Source organism: Seriola aureovittata, chromosome 4, assembly GCF_021018895.1.
Source record: "Seriola aureovittata isolate HTS-2021-v1 ecotype China chromosome 4, ASM2101889v1, whole genome shotgun sequence".
In the NCBI taxonomy this organism is placed as follows: Eukaryota; Metazoa; Chordata; class Actinopteri; order Carangiformes; family Carangidae; genus Seriola; species Seriola aureovittata.
In genome coordinates this window covers 4,862,942-4,886,431 of record NC_079367.1, presented here as the reverse complement: position 1 = coordinate 4,886,431, position 23,490 = coordinate 4,862,942, and the positions used below count along the sequence as shown (strand labels likewise).

The window sequence follows — 23,490 nt, the reverse complement described above, 5'->3', positions numbered from 1 at the left end:
GTTTTTATGACCTTTTATGGCTTAATATACCATGATGTTTTTTTTGACATTTTATGCCATACTATACTATGACGTTTTTTGAAGTTTTTATGCAATATTGTAATATGATGTTTTTTGACATTAAAATGCCTTACATTACAGTGTCATTTAATCCATTCCTATACTATGACGTTTTTATGACCTTTAATGCCTTAATATACTATCATGTTTTTTTGACGTTTTATGCCATACTATACTATGACGTTTTTTTGAACATTTTTATGCCATACTATACCATGACATTTTTTGTCATTTTTATGCAATACTATACTCTAACGTTTTTTTGGCATTTTTATGCTTTATTGTACTATGTTGTTTTATTCCTTACCATACTATGATGTTTTTATGACCTTTTATGGCTTAATATACCATGATGTTTTTTTTGACATTTTATGCCATACTATACTATGACATTTTTTGGCATTTTTATGCCTTACTTTAGTATGTTGTTTTATTCCTTACCATACTATGATGTTTTTATGACCTTTTATGGCTTAATATACCATGATATTTTTTTTGACATTTTATGCCATACTATACTATGACGTTTTTTTAAGATTTTTATGCAATACTATACTCTGACGTTTTTTGGCATTTTTATGCTTTATTGTACTATGTTGTTTTATTCCTTACCATACTATGATGTTTTTATGACCTTTTATGGCTTAATATACTATGATGTTTTTATGACCTTTTATGGCTTAATATACTATGATGTTTTTTTTGACATTTTATGCCATACTATACTATGACATTTTTTGGCATTTTTATGCCTTACTTTAGTATGTTGTTTTATTCCTTACCATACTATGATGTTTTTATGACCTTTTATGGCTTAATATACCATGATGTTTTTTTTGACATTTTATGCCATACTATACTATGACGTTTTTTGAAGTTTTTATGCAATATTGTAATATGATGTTTTTTGACATTAAAATACCTTACATTACAGTGTCATTTAATCCATTCCTATACTATGACGTTTTTATGACCTTTAATGCCTTAATATACTATCATGTTTTTTTGACGTTTTATGCCATACTATACTATGACGTTTTTTTGAACATTTTTATGCCATACTATACCATGACATTTTTTGTCATTTTTATGCCTTACTTTAGTATGTTGTTTTATTCCTTACCATACTATGATGTTTTTATGACCTTTTATGCCTTAATATAATATGATGTTTTTTTTGACATTTTATGCCATACTATACTATGACGTTTTTTAAGATTTTTATGCAATACTATACTCTGACGTTTTATGGCATTTTTATGCCTTACATTACTTTGTCGTTTAATCAATTCCCATACTCTGATGTTTTTATGACCTTTTATGCCTTAATATACTATGGTGTATTTTTGACATTTTATGCCATACTATACTATGACGTTTTTTTAAGATTTTTATGCAATACTATACTATGACGTTTTTTGACATTCTTATGCCTTACGATACTATTTAATTTGATACCTTACCATACTCTGACATTTTTCTGACCTTTTATGCCTTAATATACTATGATGTTTTTTTGACATTTTATGCCATACTATACTATGATGTTTTTTTGACATTTTATGCCATACTATACTATGACGTTTTTTTAAACATTTTTATGACATACTATACTATGACATTTTTTGTCATTTTTATACCTTACTTTAGTATGTTGTTTTATTCCTTACCATACTATGATGTTTTTAATTACCTTTTATGCCTTAATATAATATGATGATTTTTTTAAAGTATTATGCTATACTATACTATGATGTTGTTTTTTGCATTTCTATACCTAATTATACTATGCCGTTTTATTACTTACCATACTCTGACATTTTTATGACCTTTTATGCCTTAATTTACTATGGGTTTTTTTTTTACATTTTATGTCATACTATATTATGATCTTTTTTGGCATTTTTATCCCTTACTGTTCTATGTCTTTATTCCTTACCGTACTATGACGTTTTTATGACCTTTCATGCCTTAATATACTATGACAGTTTTTGACATTTTTATGCTACACTATACTATGATGTTTTGTATAAATTTTTATGCCATATTATACTATGATGTTTTTTGACATTTTTATGCCTTACTTTACTGTGTTGTTTCATTCTTTACCATACTATGACGTGTTTTGGCATTTTTATGCCTTAGAATACTATTTCATTTGATGCCTTACCATACTATGACGTTTTTATGACCTTTTATCTATAACGTTTTTTGGCATTTTTATGCCTTACTTTACTATGTTGTTTGATTCCTTACTATACTATGACGTTTTTATGACCTTTTATGCCTTAATATACTATGATGTTTTTTTTACATTTTATGCCATACTATACTATGATGTTTCTTAAAATTTTTATGCCATACTATACTATAATGTTTTTTAGCATTATTTTGCCTTACAATATTATGTGAGTTGATGAATTATCATACTGACAGTTTTATGACATATTATGCCTTAATATAATATGATGTTTTTTTGACGTTTTATGCCATACTATATTATGACTTTTTTTTTTCGCATTTTAATGCCTTAATTTGCTATGACGTTTTTTTGCCTTAACAGACTTTGATGTTTTACGACATTTATTGCGTGAATATAAGTTTACACCTGTTTAATAGGCAGTGTAGTAGAGTGGTTAAAAGCGTTAGCCTTCATTCCAAAGATTGAGAGTTCAAATCTGGGTGAGGACTTTTCTAGGTGGAGTTTGCGTAATTGCCGGGCCTGCTTGCGTAACCTCCATTAAGTCTAACTGCAGTATAGCATAGTATTACATGACATTTTAGGGCTTACTATACTATCACGTTTTTTTATATTTTTATGCCATACTATACCATAACATTGTTCGATATTTTTTTGCCTTACAATACTACGTGAGTTGATGCCATACCATGCTATGACAGTTTTATGACCTTTTATGCATTAATATACTATGATGTTTTTTGGACGTTTTATGCTATACTATACAATGACGTTGTTTTTGGCATTTCTATGCCTAACTATACTATGCAGTTGTATTGCTTACCATACTATGACGTTTTTATTACCTTTTATGCCTTAATATACTATGATGTTTTTTGACATTTTATGCCTTAATATACTATGATGGTTTTTTTTTACCGTTTTTTTGCCTTACTATACAATGATGTTTCATGCCATAGTATACTATGACGTTTTTGACATTTTTTTGCCTTAATGTACCATGAAGTTTTTCTTGATAATTTTATGCCTTACTATACTATGACCTTTTTTTTTTTTTACATTTTTATTCTTATGTATAATGTGAAGTTTTGTATGCCTTACTACATCATGACATTTTTATGCCTTACTGTACTATGACGTTTTTTAATGTTTTTTCGCCTTACTATACTATGATATTGTTTTACATTTTCATGCCTTAGTATACTAAGACATTTTCTGACATTCCTGTGCCTTTCTATGCTATAGCGGTTTTGAAAATGTTATGCCTTACTATATTATGCTGTTTTTTGAATTTTTTTTGCTTTATTACACAGTGACCTTTTTTGACATTTTTATGCCTTACTATACTTTGACGTTTTGTTGCCTTATGACTATGACTTATGACATATATATGACATGTATGTCCCTATTTCAAGAGTGATGTTACAATATGTGTCACCTATAAGAGCTATATTATTGTGACATACATACATCATCTGGATATATGAAGATATAAGTTCATAACATATATGAAACGCAACTTTATTCAAACAACTTTCTCATTAAAATTCTACAATATATGTACATGATTTTCTCAATAATTTCTAATTAAATCTTGACATACATGTTTATCTTCCATATCTAAATACATAATATGAACATATACTGACATGCTTTGGGATCGGTATATATTTATGTAACATATGTGTATAATATAAACAGACATACTGAAATACATGTTTCTATTAGCTAGACACATATCTCAATATATGATATTGTTCCAATTTCCAACAGGTTTCATAATTTTTACACATATAGGCTATATTTCAAATACAAACATACTCTTTTATTTCATATGTACATATATTTTATTTTTGGAAATTCAACACGTACATATATTACATTTGCTTATGGGCATTCCTGAATGTAAATTCAGATCTTATGTGTTAACAAACCATTTGGTTGACTGCATTAGAAAGCCAATCTCTTTGTTTTGGAGGGCTGGTGGGGTTGTTGCGTCCCTACTAATGTTGAGATCAAATCTACACCCTTTACTGTGCATATGTGTATAATATAATAGAGCCGGAAAGGAAGGATGTGTGTGATATGTGTGTCTCCACATGAGTGTGCGCATTCATCTGTCAGTGTGATACCATCGTCTGATAGCAGCGTAAAAGTAGACGCGGTAATGGTGTCTGTGTAATGGGCCATGCCTAGATTGTCAGATCAGCACTGGATGAAGAATCCATGCTACACACACACAGACACACACACACACATGCACATACACACACACACACATACACACGCACACACATTAATTTATCCTTCTTATCACTCCATCACATGAAGGTACACACACACACACACACACAACATTGTATATGTAAGCTTTCAGACTGAGATCTGATATTTCAAGACTTCTTGTAATCTTGTTTTTGTACAGTGCTCTCTCTCTCTCTCTCTCACACACACACACACACACACACACACACACACACACACACATGCACATACACACACACACACACAATAAACATACACCAGTCTAATGCTACTAATTGCAATGGATATAGTGTCGACAATGTGACCTTGCAGTCCTTGAAGTTAGGAGGAAGTAATTACATTGATTAATTGCATATGTTTGCTATTGATTGGTGCAGCAGCTTGCCTATTGTTTAGTACACAGCTGGTTCCAGCAGCACGATGGGGGCAGTAATGTAAATGTTAAGGACAACACTATAGAAGTGAGGCAGTGATCCACATTAATGTGGTGTGTGTACTAGGCAAACAGGCCATGACAAACATCCATGGGGAGGTTGCATGCAGTGTGTGTGTGTGTGTGTGTGTGTGTGTGTGTGTGTGTGTGTGTGCGTGTGTGGAAATTTGCACATGTCAAGAAATATTGACTTTGACCCTCAGGGTTTGAAGCCATCTCAAATGCCAAGGCAAGGGCACACACGCACACGGTTTCCAAACAACTGTACCCCCTTCTGGCATTTCTGAAAGGCAAAATTTTGGCACCATTTTTGTCCCATGTGGCATTGTAGAGCCATCGCAAACTTATGAATCTCATCAGACTTGTGGTATGATTGGCCCGTCAGATCAGGTCAGGCCTTGGCTAATTTAGACCATAAATGTTTTTTCATCTTTATGTTAACCCACTGAGGTTTTAAAGATGTTTCTATTAATATCTTTGCGATGATACAGCACAGAAATGTGGTTTAAATGTTGTTAGAATTTGTAGACTATCCAATCTCTGGTTCATATACTTCCAAGATCATATGTGACTCATAGCTGGAGCTAGAAGGCCAATAAGCGGGCCTCTAACATGTAGCATCAAAACAATTCATCCACATCAGTAAAGGTTTGTTTTCATTAAGGATCTGAAGAATTTTAAAAACTTCAAAATTTCAATTTTTCAGCATGTGGGGCAATAATCTGTTTGCACAGTGCTCTAGGACAAAAGGGGGTATTATGTTATGTTATGTTATGTTATGTTATGTTATGTTATGTTATGTTATGTTATGTTATGTTATGTTATGTTATGTTATGTTATGTTATGTTATGTTATGTTATGTTATGCAAGTAGGGAGGGTCATGGTTAAGATATACAGATGGTATAGATGGTTGGTTAAGGTTTAGAGTGGTTAAAGACAAAAGAGATTGTAGGCAAGACTTCTGTCTATTGCCCAGAACTGCAGTCCACATACACACAAACACACACACAAACACACACACACAGTGTCAGCTTCTACCACCCCCTGGTAGCAGCTGTCACTCATCAGCGCTGGGTGCCAGAGAGGACCAGAGCCAGTCTGCTCTCACTCAACCTTTGTTTGCCGTCCTCTAATCATCCGACCAGTGATGTACATCATCTATTTACTATGCCAATGAACCAGAGGGGGCTTTCCTGTAGCCTGTGTTATTCATAATAAGCCTTAAAGGAGACAGAGATAACAAGTCTTGAAAATGAAGTCAATGGAGTGCTTACTCATAAGCTTAATCACTTGCTCACTCACTGCTTGGCATCATGTGCATGACAGATTGTCAGTAATGTGAGTAAATGCTGTAATATTTATGTCTTCCTTTGAAATGACGGTTTTATTATGATGCCACAGTTAGTACTGCTCTGATAATACAAAGCTTATATAATCATGTAAAGCTTTTCCGTGTCTCTGATTGTGACGATGCATTACAACTACTCCATCATCACTGCAAACTACACATCCTGTATATGTAATCATACAGAGACCCAATCAACTCTGCTGGCTTTATATGTGATCCATTTGCTAAACCACAGTGGATTACAACAGGAGATTGTCTATACACTCTTCTGCACCATTTTTTATAATGGCACCTCTGGTAATGGAGAGTGGCCTGAGAGTCTTAAAACATGAATAACTTAGTGGAGGAGAAGATGCAAATTTCTGCCTTCTAAATAGGACAGCTTAATAGTAAAATCCCCTGCTGGGACTCACCCAGGACAGTTAACAGTAGGTGGTCTCATGTAAAATTTACTGTGGTGCAGCTGCAGTATTTCTGTGCATCTAGCACCCCCCAGTGTTGACACAAGGCATCACAATGTGAACCTAACAATGATTTTATACCCTTACAATTAAAGTAAGTCTCACCTGATTTGCTCAAGTCAAAACTCAGGTTCTTGTAAGGTCTTTGTTTAAGTGCACGTGACATCAGTAACCTTTAAAGACTGGTGTAAATGTCTCTCATATAAACTGACTCAAGGCATGACATTGCGTGACAAACACTTTTTCACACTGATGGATACAGTGCTAATATTCACAGAGGCTCGCTGCGGCTCAGTGAGCTCAGTGTATTAAACTGATAATCAATCATTAAAAATGATTTTGGGCTTTTAATTTCAATTACCATATCTAAACTTTCATAACAATCGAAACGACACTGCAACATAATTTGTGCTCAATCTGTAAACGCTACAGGACTCAGATCCAGCAGACATTTCGACAATTACCTGGACCCCAAAACCAAAGCAACTAAATGGAATTCAGCCACCAATAAATTGAACATTTACACCTGTGCTTTTCCTGTGTGACATGTGACATGTCAAAAACTCCACTGTGATAAATGGCCATTAACTGTACATACATACTATATATATTGCATAAATATATGTCCACTGGCATCCATTTATGCAATAGTGGTGGTGTATGGGGCCAGAAAAGGACAAAACCCATGATTTTATGTTGCAACTAGAACCTTCAGATTTTCCACTGCCTTAATGTTTAGAAGAAATCTGGTGAGGCCGCTTTCCTTTTCTTTTTTAATGAAACACTCTCTTTCTGGAATTTGAACAGCAAACTGAGAAAAAGAAATTCAAGACTTGCATTGTTAATCTGGCTTTTAATTCTACTTTGTCAAATCCTAAATCCTTATTTTTGATATTTATATCATTTTTTCTTTTGGGTTTATTATCACTGTTTCACTGATTTATACTATTGTGATGAAACATTTTACATATTGTTTATTTTGAGTTTTGTTTTCTGGTTCTTTTTAATTGTTTGGTGAAGAACTTTGGGCTGCATCTTTGCATTTGGGTGGTGCTTTACAAATAAGGTCATTATTAGGAGTATTAATACATAAAAGTGAATTAATGCAGCATAAAACTGTAATGTATTTATAATTGTAAAAGGCTTTCAGATGTGGAAAAGGGGAAAAACTATGCACATATAAGCAGTATATGTGCAGTATATGTATATATGCTATTAATAAATTATGAAAATTGACAAGTTGTCCAAACACACAACTCCAGCACATTATCAGTATCTTTTCACGGTTATTGAAAACTGTAAAAAAAATAAATAAATAAATAAAGTACTGCAGAATCACTTTACTCTAGATTGAAACGAAAAAAAAAGTGGCCAGGAATCTGACAGATATGAGAGTGCTGCCAACCCACATGCTAGTTTCCACCTGTTTCAGCCGTAGAGAGAGAGAGAGAGAGAGAGAGAGAGAGAGAGAGAGAGAGAGAGAGAGAGAGAGAGAGAGAGAGAGAGAGAGAGAGTCTGGTGGTTTTGTCATCACTGACTGAATGTGTCTTATTCAAACTGGTGTTCGGTGATGGATTTTTCCACAGCCGTTCGCAGGACCACACACAGTGATGCACATACACGGGGCAACGTAATTTAACTGTAGCAGCGCCAGAGTAACTGAGTCAAAACCTCTGGCTACTCACACCAACACCAGTACGACTTTTCTCCTGTGTGAGGTCTCTGTCTACGGCTGCAGATTCACACTGGATCAGTTTTACAGAATGGAAGCTTTAAAGTGCGGCGGCCCTGAACACTGAACAGCAGCTATATACTGCAGAAATAAATAAAGAGGAGACTATAATCTACACCTGATGATCACTATAAAGTAAATGGGGCAATAAAAATGGTTTTACTTTGAGAACAGAACTGTTTTATGCTTATTTATATCAAGATTATCATTTCCTTCAATTAAGAAGTAGTTTACTGTGATGTGTGCTATAACACACAGTCTTTATACAGATGCTCCTGGCCTTGCTCTGTCTGCTGCCTCCACGTTGACTCTATTTATGATGTGACTATAAGGCTGAAATCAATTTAGGTGTGCATAATTCATTTGTGAAGGAAATGAACACTGCTTTGTGGATATTAATCAGTTATGCATTAGTGCGCTGGTCAGCAGGGAGCATGACATTCAGACAACCTTGAGCTGGAGGTTGCAGGGACAGAGAGAGAGAGAGGAAGAGATGATATGTAAACACACCTGTAGAGTATGTATCTGTCACCTGCTAAGTTGGGTAAATCTAAACATGGCGGTTCTAAAAAAAAAAAAGCCATTTGAAACAAAAAACAGAACTTGGATAAAACTTTTAAATTCTGTGACTCAGTCAGTCAGTGATAGAAATAAATTTACTGCACATAGAAAGGAGAGCTGTTAAACTGTGGAGCCAAACTCATGACCAGTGTGAAGCTTTTACTTAAAGCCAAGAGGAGAATGAGCTGCCTCACAAACACCAGCCCCACTGCTCACAGCCACAGAGCTCAAACAAATGGCATCTGCTAATAAAAGTTTATATGTAGGATATGTAATAGGATTAAATGAAAAACAGCTCACTTGGTACATTACTCTGTTGTTCAAAAATTGATTAATTAAAGAAAAGCAAAACGCAAGGAAGAGAGGGAAAGAAAACACTGTCAATTATAGGACACAAACATTTTTCACTCTCCTCCAAAAATGGGGTAAAAATCCATTAATAAAATGAGTGATGCTGTTCAAAGTAAATCTGCAGGTTATATCCTCACATCAGATATTGATTTTGATTATTTATCATTAGGAAAATCACTTTTTTATATATCCTTGTATTCCATTGTTTGGCTGTGTTCAGCATCACTCCCAGTTTACTGTTTAGTGCACTGTATTTATCCTACACCATTTATTTTAAGTGTGAAATGTATCCACTATATAGTTCCTGTACTTGGCATGTGGATTAACTTATGCTAACAATCCCATGATTCAATGCACTTCATTTTACAGCTGCACATGTAACTGCTGTGTGACACTATACCTGTCCATGAGACCAGGAAATGATGATGATTCATGGGCGTCTGTAATGTCTACTACACTAATACTATTGAGTGTCTATTACTTATGGAGCACTGACTGAGTGCACAAGGGAGTGATTTCAGACACAGCCATTGTCTTTATGTTGCAGTTAGTTCTGCAGCAACGTTCAACATTCATGCAAATAATGAGAAAAAAAAGGAAGTAAGTGACTAAATACATTTACACACAAAATTTCCCTTGATTTTCTTTATTTGGATGTGCCTGATTTATTAAGGAAACAAATGTAAGATTGTCAGTTGCTGAATTTCACTGGAAAACATCTTTAAACTTGAAATGGTTATTTCTACACACAGAGAGAAAAGCAGCATTAATGCATCCAGTATGTTACACAGAGAAACTCCCTTTGAAACAAAGTGTAATTTCCAAGAATGTGTATATAATTTGTACTTTACATTGCAAGTAATTTCATATGAATACCTTTTTTAAAAAAAAAAAAGTCAAAACAACTCAATACTCCAGTCTAGTGCAGCTGTTTTCATTATATTTAGAAATCTTTCTGAAGCATCAGTGGCTCAATACATCGCCCACTTATTATAATGACCTCAGAAAGGTAAATCTACATCAATACACAGGTATTTCCATATACTGGAATGTCTATAATGTGTTATGCTACAAATATCATCTTCCATTCCATTTCATCATATTGTAGATACAACTGTAGGAATTAGAGGAGCAAGGCTATAAATTACAAAGCTCTATTTAGGCACGAATAATCTCATTAGTCCTTGCACATACGGGGGGGGGGGAGATCCCAAAAAACAAAGTGTAGGAGCTACAGAGATGGGAATCCATATTCCCATGAAGGCACACGCTCCTGTAGCTCTTGTTTATTTGTTCTGCCCTGAGTGATGCAGATACACGCTAAGCTACACCTTTAACAAAGGTCTTAACTGCTCTGGCTCTTCTACCGTCCATATTTTTCATGCCCCTCCTCGCCGGGCTCCGCAAGTCAGTCAGATGGTTCAGAAAACGACTGTGAGAAGAAGAAATCACTTCACTTCACTTCTGAAGCCTTTACAAAATAGTTGAGAGAACAATGCAAGTGGTTGTGATGGCTTGATAGTCTTTAAAATAAAGAGGGTTAAAAATCCTTTAAACTTTAAAATACCACTATTGCCAGTGCATCTCTTTTACTTGTCTTGTCATTTTTAGGGAAAGAAATCTTCAGATTGAGAATAAGCAGCCTGCTGCAGAGCTGTGCAAACACGGATGAATTAACAAAGAAGAGCAGGCAGGAGGAAGAATTCAGGCTGTTCAGTTGTAATAAGAACTGATGGGAGTTGTGTGTCTTCATTTTCAAAATTACCACCAGTCAGTCAAAAACAGATTTCCATTTGTCCAGTCAGACTTGAAGCAGTTTGACTGGAGCTGTAGTGACATAAGTGATGCAGAGTCATGTTGGTCACGGAGGGCAGATGAGATGGAAAACAGATCCTGGGTCGGCGCTGATAAACGTCTGGAATCCAGGTGTTGATCAATTGAAACGTCTGAACAGCTCGTCTTTTCACACAAATACAAGGCTGGTTCCAGTTTTACCATTTAGTGCTGTTAAGTTGTTCCCCCTTGTTGTCTTGGAGCAGCAGCGCCAGGATTCACAGTGTTTTTTGGACCAACAGAGAGAGACTGAGTGCACTTTTTGAGAAGTTCTCCTGGTTGTAAAAATCACAGACTGTCTGTGCGGGCGTGGCAGCTGTCGCACACTCTGACTGGGTGGTCCCAGCCTCGGGAAGGCACAGGCTTGATGTGTGTGGAGCAGGGTCCGCACACGCCCTGTCCGCAGGCCCGGCAGTGGTGTTTGGACATGACTGAAGTGAAGGTTTTGGAGCACTGGTGACACTGGGTGATGTCCTGGTCTGGCACCCAGTAGTCTGGCCGAGCCACGTCCTTCACAAAACCTAAGGGGATTGGACGGAACAGTAAATAATTAGTTTCAGATTTTCAGCTGAGGCTGTATGTTTTTTTTATTAGAGCATTATATGCATGTCCTGAACAGACCATCCTGTGAGACTGCTTTATATTATATACACTGGGGCTGGTGTGAATCACTTCACAGGGTCGTAAGCACCATTAATGTTTATGGAGTAAATCTCCAAACAGCCATTAAGTATCTCAGATGGATTGACAGCATCTATCCCATTAGATGCTTATTTATGGCATTAATTCCTTGCAGGTGAACCATCAATTCAAAGTGGTCCCATGGTTCAGTATGTCCACATCAAGTGCCAGATTTTAGAGTCAACTATTTATTGTTGTGAGCAGGGTTTGTTGCAACATGGCAGCCATTGGTATGTTCAGTCCTAAGCAACAACAAGATGTGAAATAAGTTAAACTTATCTAACAGAAAGAGAAATAAAACTTTTCTTTCATTTTGATAAAGACAATTTTACTCTGTAAGACTGGTGATTAGAATCACTAGTGCAGTGCCCGTTCAAAATGTGCCCGTCAATAGGGGTTGATTGCTTGGCCTGTGTTAATCCAGTTGGCAGCTTTCTTGAGAGCATCATCCAAACTTCACAATTTTGACAGCACGTCCTTGGGTCCTGAGTAATACACCCTGCAGTCTGTCTCGTTTGTTACTGCTGGAGTTGGCTGCTCTGCTCCGATCGCATCTTGCTGACATCGTAGAAGGTACTGTCATAGTTGAGCCATGCCTAAAACCCTGGCATGTGCATGCGTTAAATTGTCTGAGTGGTTCCACCTGTTTCTTTGCGCCATGTAAAAAGTAGAAAAGTGATGTTTGAAGCTTTGTCAAGAATTGCTCATCCAAAGAATTTTTGTTTTTTTGGTCGACATTGCACTTCCTCAGAAATACATCAGCCAAGTTTGAAGTCGATCGGATGAGCGGTTGTCGGGAAAATCATAGAACAGACAGAAAGAAATTCCTCCATTTATGGTTAGATGTGCACAAGACGGATGTAATTGTCAGATGCTACTTGACCATAGGGCTGCATACCTGCAATACTGTGGTCATGTGATGTCTACCACAGGGTTGAGATCATTACCATCATCATTGCAATTCATTTTGTATTTCATTTTTTAGGCAGGAGTCTATGTGGTGTGTGATAAACACAATAATCACTGTTTCGTTATCACTGACTGTCTCTCATCTCATCCACAGAATTAGATTCTATTTCTGGCGATGGAGGGGTGTGTGGGGTGTGAGGGGTGAGTGAGGGTTGATCTAATGAAGCATATTGTTTAGCGTGAGCTCAATCCCAGCACGCGCTCATGCAGCAGACTCTTGTCACACACACACACACAGGCACACAGAGAGGGCTGGTAAAGTGACACACAGCGCCAGTAAAAACTTAATTGATTTTTTGATGGTCAATCAACGGGATTTCTTCCTATGGCCATGACAGACCATGACAGACAGGTTCATTGTCAGTGTGTGTGTGTGTGTGTGTGTGTGTGTGCATGTATGAGGGTAAACTGCAGCTGCACTTACAGAGAGGATAGTCCACAGCTGTGGTGACCATGTCCAGTGTAGACTGAGCCACCTCCGTCACCCTGCGAGCTATTAGACCACGAGGCTCCACCTTGCACACTGAAGACAAAGAGCGTGCACGTGTGTGAGAAACAGAGACACAAATCTTTGCAAAACCAGCAATAACAAAAACCATAAAGCAGCAGCAGAAATTTAATATTTTGAGGTTTTGTACAATTGGTTGAACAAAAAATGACATCATGTTATGGGCAACTTTCACTGTTTTCTGATGTTTTAAAGACCAAATGATTAATCGCTTCATGTGGAGAATAATTAGCAGATTAATGAATCATTAGTCATCAATTCATGTTGTATACAGCATTCACGGTTACTTCATGTAAATAAACTGCCAATACTTGTGGCTTTAAGAACTATAATTACTATATAGAAGACCTTTCATACATTTTCATGACTGACCTTTTATCTAATTTAACTTTCAGCATTGTTTGAGTGGTGTTTTATACACAAATTTCCTGTTTGAAGTTCAATGTTTGCATGTGCCTTACCCTGACTGTTGGTGTCAGGCGGGCCTCCCTGGCGGTAGCAGGCCTTACACACCCTGACAGGGCCATTACCCCAACCCCTCTCTGGCACCGGCATCCTGTGGCTGGAGCAGGGATGGCAGAAACCCTCGCCACAAGATCGACAGTGGTGCTTCCTCTCTGCCTCCTCAAACACCCTCTGACACCCATGACACTCCTGAGGAGTATGGGTTGGAGGTGATGATATAACAACGGAAGGACAGACATGATAATATTATTAACACAGGCACTGAGCGAATAAATAATTCAACAATATCAAACACTTGCACATGGAACTTCCCTGTTGTGTTTCTTGTGTGTCTCAGCTTAGGTTCTTCCTACTCACTGTGATCCCTGTGTTGGGTCTCCAGTAGGGGGGTGCCACCTGGTCAGTGAGCCAGGCAGTGACAGCTTTGGTGGGGCCGGTGCTGTACTCCGACACTGACTGAATCACGTAGTTCATCCCATCCAGGACCCTCTGGGCGGCGTTCTGGTGGTTGGTCAGGAAGGTGTCCGACTGAAAGAAAGAGAGAGGGGAGCCACATGGGAGTTTAGAGTCAACAAGTAAAGTCAGAGAGGGAAGGAAGAGAGACAGATGAAAAGAGGATTGAATCATTACAGTACCATTAAATTGATCTTGACTGTAGCTGTGCAAAATGCTTAAAATGTGTCACTTGTGGGACTTCTGTCTGGTGAAAGTAGCCACGGACCAAACATCATGCAAGATATAGTCAGTTTCTCCATAAGCAACGTTGCGTACAGTATGTTGCAACCTCAAACCTTGTCAGAATGAAACGTTCAGCATAAAATGCATTTAATGATCCACCAAGAAACTCAAAAATCATATCATCTCAGCGAATGAATGTTTTGGTCTGGCCTCAAGGAATAACTATCGTAGCTAACACTGTATAATCTCATCCACCAGAAGCCACAACAATAATTTCAGTATCAAGTTTTCTTGTTGGATGCTGACTGTATGTAACACTAAAGGATGAGTTACAATCTTTGGTTGCAATATGCTTAAATTTAGAGTTAAGAAAGTTAAGAAAATAAAAAAAAACCTATATTTCCACCTGCGGGTCAATTATTAAAAACTATTTGTCAAATAAACAGTGAGATCCAAACTGCACTTTAAATGATTCAAATCTAAACAGATTAATACCCAATACACAAATTTAAAGAGTGCAGGTTAAAAAAAACTTTTTAAAAGTCCAGGAAATGAGGAAAGTAGTACTCACCCCCTCCCAGACATGCTTGACCTCAGATCGCACCACACTGCTCTCAGGGTCCTGGTTTCCCATCCAGTACTGTCTGCTGCGGTAGATTACACCACAGCTAGCACACTCCAACACATAACTGAGGGAGGGAGGGGAAGAGAGGGTCAGAGGGCAACGGTCATTTGATAAGATTGTGTGTGTGTGTGTGTGTGTGTGTGTGTGTGTGTGTGTGTGTGTGTGTGTGTTTACCTACCCTGACCAGGCATATTTGGCCAGCCCAAACCATGGGTTGTCAGAGGAAGCTGACGTCTTGGGTACAACAATCACCTCCCTGCCTCCTTCATAGCACCGCTACAGACACAACACACAGATAATAATGTAGACATATAAACATATGGAGCAAGAAACAAAATGAAACAATACGTACAGTTGAAACCACATAAGCAGCGTCACATTCTGAACAGTGCCAGTGTCAGGAGTCACTCTTACTTTACAGATGAGGACCTTGTTGTTGTACTGGTGTGCATACTGGCAGAGCCCATCTGCCATGTGAGGAACCCTGTCTCTCAGATGGTTCATTCCATTTTTACAGCGTATGCTGGAGGTGAGACAGAAAACAAAATGGTTCAGACAACATGACAGACATCAGACTGAGGGTTTGTACAAGTTTCAACTATGACTCCTTTAATCCAGAACTGAATCCTTTCAGAACCAGTGTTATGATTTCTCCCACTCTCTTTCCTCTCAGATTTCCATAAAGTAGAAATACGAGCAGTTGGGGACTTCCATGTCTTCATTCCAAAAACATGGAAAAGACATCAATTTTCATGTGTCCCACTGGGGAGACAGTTAACATCCACAAGAGCAACAACAGATTTGTGCTTTAAAGGAATAACTTCCAACACTGTGTTTCAGCCAGGGACAACTCACAAGTTCTCTTCTCCACCTGGCAATGAAAGCCTGAAACGGATTCAGAAGAGGAAGGATGTTCTGTTTGTTACATTTAGTCAAAAGTTCAGACAGATCCCTGTCAGACATGTTTAAAGACAAAGAAAAATACTCTACAACAACAGAGTTTAAAATGGCCACGAGTCCTGTCACCATGAAGGCCGGATGAACAATACTATTCTCTGTGAAACAGAGAAACAGACTCATGGACAGTGGACTGGAGTGAGGTGGGGAGTACGGGAGCTCAGATCACTCATAAAACATCCAGCAGTGGAGAACTGGTGTACTTACTGGTGTAATCCAGCCACCCCCGACATTCTTAGTTATCAGCAATAAAACCTGATATTATCAAGGGGTTATTTTAAATCCTTCCTTAATTCTCAGAAGCCAGAAAAGGAGATTTGGGAAAATAAGTGTAACCGAACAAGGTAAGTGGTGAGAAGTTTGATTTTGCACAGCAGATGAAACTGTAATTTCTCATCTCTGACCGAATTATTTGATTTGATTTCAATTTATTTTATCTGAACCAGGCTTTCAGGAGAAATCTTTTGAGCTGTAAGCCTAGCTAAAGATTTCAGGCCCAATTCAATCTCTTGAAAGAAGAAAATGTGAAAATAACAAAGACACCGACTACCTGCTGAAAACTGTTTTTGTAACGACTTACTTGCAGCTGAGGCAGACAGCAGAGCAGGTGAAGTACTCGTCTGGGAAGAAGGAGTACATGGTCATCTTGTCATCAGACAGCTCCCCACAGAAACGCTCACTCAGGGCCTGGGGAAACAATGAGCAGAGGTTTCTTCATCTCTCTGTTTCAGTTCTCTAAAACTTTACTTCTTGTCTATTTAACACCAAAGGTAACAGTGTACCACTTACTTCTAGCGCGTGAAACACTATCCCAGGCTGGCGGGGGGAGCGTGTGTGAGTGTTCTTCACTTGCTGCTTGACAGCCTGCAGCAGACTGTTGTAGTTTGTGGGAGGCCTGATCGTCTGGGTGCCTACGTACTGCACCGAGCTGAAGGCCTCTGTGCTCAAGCCCAGGTCGTGAAAACGCTTCTGGAGCAGCGTGTCGGCTTGGCCGGCCATTTTGGAGTCTACAGAAAAAGGAAACACAAGGAAATTAAAACCCATACAACACATTCTTCATAAAGGTAAAGAATTATACTTGAAAAACTAATGGTGTGTTTTTCCCCTACCTTGACCCAACAACTGAGTGTGTGTTGTCTCTTGGAAGACGATGACAGCAGGCCCGAGGGAAGAGAGGGGCACATCCAGACCACAGCGGCTGGAAAGGGCCCTGAGCTCCGGGGTGAAGTGCTTCAGGTAGGCCCCAGAGGCGCTGCTCAGGAACTGGAACATGTCGTTGTGGAGGCGTTCGGCTCGTGTACGATAGACTACAATGTCAGACACTGCCAATACCTGGAAGAGAGAGGAGCAGGTGTGTATAGAGCTAAGACAGAGGATTTGAACACACAATATCTGCTAATTGTGTGAGGACAATAACTATTTTACCAGCCAACTAAGTTTACAAGGACATACTTGATACCCTTCTCACACTTGTGTGCTGATACTGCCAGCATCACATGGCACTGGAGCAACACTGAGCTGGGGCAGAAAACTGGGGGTCTTGAGGAATTATAACACAATTTGGGATCTATTAAATGACAGTGAGTGTAAAAGATTACTAAATATTAGCTATAAAACTGTCTGAGTACAGAAGACACTAGCCACAGCCAAAATTTTATCAGCACTACATTTCTCACCCTAATGACGGACACCAAATGTGAAGTGAGCTGTACAGTGATTGATGTGCAGCAAACTAGTATTTGTGATTTACTATTTTGTGTAAACACATCCAGCTATCCAACAAAAACCAACCAGGGAAAACAAAAATTACCTTCAGCAGCAGCCGCATTCTCTGGTTCTGGTTGACTGCAGCTCCCAAGAGGCCCTCGGTATCCAGGGCGACCAGGCTGAGGGTGGGGTTGTAGGCAGCCCAGACTCCCACCGTACAGGAGCTGGGGGACTTTGAGGTGTAGAACACACTCTCGCCATCGAATAGGATGTGGTTGAGGGTGTGGGACTTCCCGTCGCCGGTGTTGCCAAAAATGGAGACGACCTTGACACCTGCAACATCCCCACACCCGAGTCTGTCCACAAACTCAGACTCATCACGGACCTGGAGGGAGAGGAGAGAACACCAAGCTGTTTATGTACAGCAGATGGATGAGGATGCTGGGATGCCTTAACATGACATCACTGGCTCCCCTGTTGACTTCGCTGAATCAAGAGAAAGTCTAATTGTATGTGTGAATAATACAGTCTTGAATGACAGGAAGCTTTAACATACAACACAATACAGAGTTATCTATGGCGTGTTATGGATGGGACTATTTACATTCTGTCTACAAAAAATAAAAAATAAAATCTGTGAAAATGAAGGTTGTTTTCATTACCAGTATGCTACTGAATCTTTAGCGCTCTAAGGACACACACTAAGAACTAAATTGGCTGTGCATACATCCCAGGGTACATGGATTAATATAAAAATAATCATTACCGAATACAGCTATAACAACAACACAATGAGATGGTGCCTCCCTGCGGGTCAGTTGTACTGTATGACTCACCAGGGACTTTCCCAGTGAGTCACTCATTTGCTGCTCTGCCTCCCTCCGTTATAGTCTTTGCCTTCCATCTCTTTGGGGTATCATTAGCACTCGTTATCGAAAACATATCTTTGGATTAAACACGTTCAACGTGACAGGCGTAAGTATTTGCTACAGTTGAAAATAATGGAGATAACATCTGTCACAAGCTTACTTTAATCAGTTGACGATACTAACGTGACTTTAGCTCGGTGTTTTGAAAGCTAGTATGGCTCACGTATCGGTGCTGTAACTGTTAGCATCAGTGACAACAGATACTTATCGGCCTTCATTAGCATGTGCGTTGTCTTCTTCTTCTTCTTAGCCTAGCAGCTAATTGTTAGCTACCGTTAGCTCAGTTGACGTTAGCTAACTTTACCTGCAGGTTTTCCTGTTCATCCACCAGCAGGAAGCTCCGGACATCGTCTGGACGCTCCTCTGGCTTCATTGGACTGATCGATAAACTCTCCATTTCCTTCATCAGTATGTCGGACATCGTTGTTTAGTGACTTAAAACATATTTGAGACGGCGAGAAGCAAACCGAAAGTTCATCATGACTCCAGTCCGTCTGTCAATCACAACAACAGCGCGTGTATTGCTGACGCTGCGGGAGGAGCCAAGGACGTGACGTAAGACGCACCTTTGGCTGCCGATGCATCAGCACCACCGTGTGGTCAAAATCAGGCATAACACACGAACTGGCATTCAACAAACTTCAGAAATCATGGAATAACAAAAGCATAAAAATAAACGAGACGACCTTGCAAATTGTATATGAATTCTGTAGCAGATTTTTTGAAATCTTAGATAAATTATAAAAGCCAGATAAACTCAAGTCCATTCATCTGTCCCATTACCGAAAACTGAAAATTATGCGTTTTTTTTTAAAAAGCAACGTATTCATAATCACAGCAATACACACAGAATCAAAGTTTCCATTGAACTGGCGGAGAGTGTTTTATTGGAGCACTGCTGCCAGTGTTAGAGCTGCCTGCTAATGTTCATTAAATATTTGTTAGCACAGATCTATAAATATCACATGTCACTGAATGGCTTCAGAGCGGCGCCACTGCTAACATGACATGGAGAAAGAAATTCCAGCATTGCTGCTCTAACAGTCCTGGCTGAGCTCCAAACCTCCCTCCATCCTTCCTTCCCTCCCTCCTTCCTTCCTTCCTTCCTTCCTTCCTTCCTTCCTTCCTTCCTTCCTTCCTTCCAATAGTTGTAATAAGCGTTAGTCCAGTATAACACATTCATCTGTAGTCTATGTAAAATAATAGGCTACACCATCTGAGGTGGGTTTTTTTAGAAGAAACAAGTGAGCAAGCAGAGGAAGAAAGCAGATGGGAAGGAATTAAGGAAGGAACGAATTGAGGATTGAGGAGTAAGGGGTTTGAAGAGGGTCCCAGTCTTTCTCTGGACTCAACCATGAGAGACAAATGTCTGAAAGAATCAATTATAGGCCTACTCCCAACCCATAGCCCCTGATTAATGAATAATTAAAGCTTCTCAGTGCAGGGCTACATAGCATAGATAATATAAGATTAACCATGGGTCTATCAGCATGCCACCACTAATGTAAGGTTATGTAGACACAATGTCTCTTAATCTGCCCTAAAATAGACAGTTTTAACTTGTTAATAAAGGGTAACAGCCTGTAATTTAATATGATGCAGCTTTTATAACTTTTCTTTAGCAGATTATAATTGCACACCATTATATGTTAACTGAAAGCTAGTAATACCTTTCTGAAAATAAAGAAAATAAAATTGTATGTCTTCTTATTGCTAAACTTCTCTATATTATGCACACAGGTAAGGTGATATCTGGCCAATACCTCAATAAATTAACACCTGCTGCCCTCCTGTGCACATACCCTATATGCAAAGACAAATAAATTTTAAATTATGTATTAATATTCATTTCTAATTTAATTAATTCACCATGAAATGTATCCAACAAGTTGCAACTTCTATGATGTGATGCAATTTTAGGAGACCTCATTCACACCTCGCCCATCGTCATTATCCAGACAGGGCAACAAAGCATAAGCGAAGCTGGCATCCACAGACTGACAGACAGTCCCGCAACCCAACCTTGACATAACTGTAGACATTTTTATTATAATTTCGAAATCTTGGGGGATGGCTTTGCCCTTACAAGTCCGAGGCGGGACTGTGGTCCACTTAAACCGCTATCCCCGCCGGTATTTGTAGTACTCTCCTCCTCGGCATGTTTCATGTTGACATGCGTAAAAAACTACACTTCCCCAAAGCTGTCACAGAGCGCTTCCGCCTCCCATTGGCTGCTCGCTCCAGCCGCAGCCCCAGAGAATGAATGAAATTGAAATAGCTGCTACATTACATGTACAATACCGGGCTCTGCAGTGTTGCATTCTATCATACTATATCAAAATGGCCACAGCGGTACAGAACCCCCTCAAATCGTAAGTACCACACATTTCCTGAGCGTTTGCGCTTTTGCTATTTTTGCATGCTGTCAGTGCAATTTAAGACCCTTAAATTCCCAGATAATTCTCAGCATGATTACCAACACATCTATACATGCATGCAATGCATACAGCAGAGATAGAGATAATGTCACGGGATGCGAATCAGCCGTAAAGAAAAGTTATATTTAAAGCTGACGGGGGGTTTCTGTGTTTTGGGCATGAGGGGATTATTGTGCGCTCCGATGCAATACATATAACCATTTCCCTGAGCCAACAGCAGCGTGTGCGCAGGGATATGGAGGAATGCTGGAGGTAGACTTGGGTGACCCGGTATGTCCCTTGCCAGTGTAGCCAGCCAAGATCACGGTCAAAGCCAGGCTGGAGTGGCAGGCTGGCCGGGAGGCAGGGAGCTTAGATGGCTTTACAGCACCTGTGTGCACATTTTTTGGACAGAGAGGGGGTAAGCAGGTAGGCAGAATGAAGCTCACTGCTCAGGTTTTAGGCTGCAGCGTTACCTTTCCTGCCGGACCTCTCGCAAATATATAGGATGAGGTAAATACACTGGTGCACGGCTTCAACTCCGAGACTTGCATTAATTTTTAGCGCCCATAATAAAGCTTATAATTAAACCTAAATTGCAATCCGGCGTTTTAGACTAAACGTGCATCTCAGCGGATATTTATTTCCGCTAAGTGATATTTTAAAGGGTGGATTTCCCGTGAAGTTTCACCTGTGATGATCCCCTTTGTGCAGTTTTTTTTGGGGGGGTCCTTTTTTGTTTTTCTGAGACTGGTTTCAGCGGAATGCAGACGCCTGCTGCCCGCCTGGGCTCCCGGCCAAAAAGGTGGCTGATGTGCGTCTGTAAGCGGGTACTTACACAGATCTAGCCGGACAAAAACCACAATAGCTCCAATATAAACATGCAACCGAGGAGAGTTTGAGCACACAAAAGATTCAGCTTAGGCAGTTTGAAACAAAGAAAAGTCACAAGACCTGTGTACAAAGCAGGGGCGCACAACTGATGCTGTGCAGGTTTTTACCTGAGCAGGAATATGGGATGTAGACTGCCTGCCTGTGTATGTGTTTGTCTGTCTGTCTGTCTGTCTGTCTGTCTGCTTGTCTGTCTGTCTGTCTGTCTGTCAGCCTCTCTGAGATGCAGACACAGGCGACATTTCGTGCAATTCCATGAACGACTGCCCTGTACGTGCCTGTTTTGAAGAGCACTTGACAGGAGAGGGGATTGCAATGGTACTCATTGGGCAACTGTCTGCTTCCCTGATTGGCTGTGATAGTATTTTACTGTTTTGGTCAAATGAATTTTACTCTTAACATAACAAACACTTCAATAATAGTAAAATAAAGTGTAAGGTTGTCAATTCTAAGGTGTGATTATAATCTAATAAAATGATATTCAATGATATTATATGATGATGGGACAGGAATGGACAGATGGACTGGATGAAGGCTGTATTCTCCTCTCCTCCACTTTCTCTTCCTCCTCTTCATCTTCCTCCTCTCCTGTATGGGATGCTCGTCCAAGCAGAGCCACAGTGTGACCTGATTGTTCCCAGAGGCCTTCAGTGACACCATGTCAGGGGATTAAATTGACTGATTTGCATGGAATATATACCAGGAAAGATTGAGAGAAGACTCTGTGGTTGTAGGAAGAGAATAGGATAGTGGGAACGAGTAGAAAGTAAATTTTAAAATAAAATAGACTCAGGACCAGCATGTGATGAACTAATGCCCAGTTTTCAAGCGTAGTTTTAAATAGATTTTTAAATGTTTATATAAAGTTAGAGAAAAGAGAAAATAAGGAGACATACAACACACAGTCAAGTTGTCAGGCGCACTCTTTGACGACAGCATCTGACCCTATGTGCAGAAGTAAAGATGAATACATTTATTACACAAGGCCACAGCAATCAACACTGCCTATAACATCTCACCAACTGTATAAATGCCATCGTTACGCAGTATGGGTTTAACTACGTTTCAGTTACCACAGTGAGATCGGCTTTTAAACAAGCCCTGGTAATTAGCATGTCTACAAACAAACTTGCTATTAGAGGTTTACAAATTAGGGGCCGATCCAGCAAAATGGGCCAAACAACTAGCAAAATTTGGTTCAATGTCAGCCCTAATAGGGTGGCTGGCTGTGCGCCGGAGACAATGCCTGTTGTGTCCATAAATGTCCTTAAACCTTGTTGAATATATGCAATAAATTATAATTAATTTAGTGGATGTAAATTCTGCAGGAAGCATTTACAATTGTTGCCCATTGCAGAGCGAAGTGTGAGTGGGACTTTTGCAGTGTGAAAGCCAGTTGATGTGTATGTGTGTGGAAG

The 23,490-nt window shown here is 39.1% G+C and overlaps 2 protein-coding genes across 2 annotated transcripts in view; one reads left to right on the top strand and one right to left on the bottom strand.

Annotated features, from left to right (window-relative positions):
- Positions 1–10,042: 10,042 nt before the first annotated feature.
- si:ch211-11n16.2 (zinc finger FYVE domain-containing protein 1) lies at positions 10,043–19,283 on the bottom strand. The gene is made up of 12 exons (XM_056374909.1): positions 19,069–19,283; positions 17,939–18,220; positions 17,238–17,460; positions 16,918–17,135; positions 16,709–16,815; positions 15,586–15,694; positions 15,350–15,447; positions 15,118–15,235; positions 14,226–14,396; positions 13,865–14,057; positions 13,320–13,418; positions 10,043–11,766 (listed from the first exon to the last, which is right to left on the bottom strand). Exons 1-12 carry the CDS (start codon positions 19,183–19,185, stop codon positions 11,534–11,536), a joined length of 1,968 nt encoding a protein of 655 aa, XP_056230884.1. The 5' UTR covers positions 19,186–19,283; the 3' UTR covers positions 10,043–11,533.
- A 1,720-nt stretch (positions 19,284–21,003) lies between these two features.
- dpf1 (double PHD fingers 1) overlaps positions 21,004–23,490 on the top strand; it is a 41,335-nt gene continuing 38,848 nt past the window's right edge. The window contains exon 1 of the mRNA XM_056375048.1: positions 21,004–21,136. Coding sequence (XP_056231023.1) covers positions 21,024–21,136 — 113 coding nt within the window. The 5' untranslated portion in view covers positions 21,004–21,023. The remainder of the gene's footprint in view (positions 21,137–23,490) is intronic.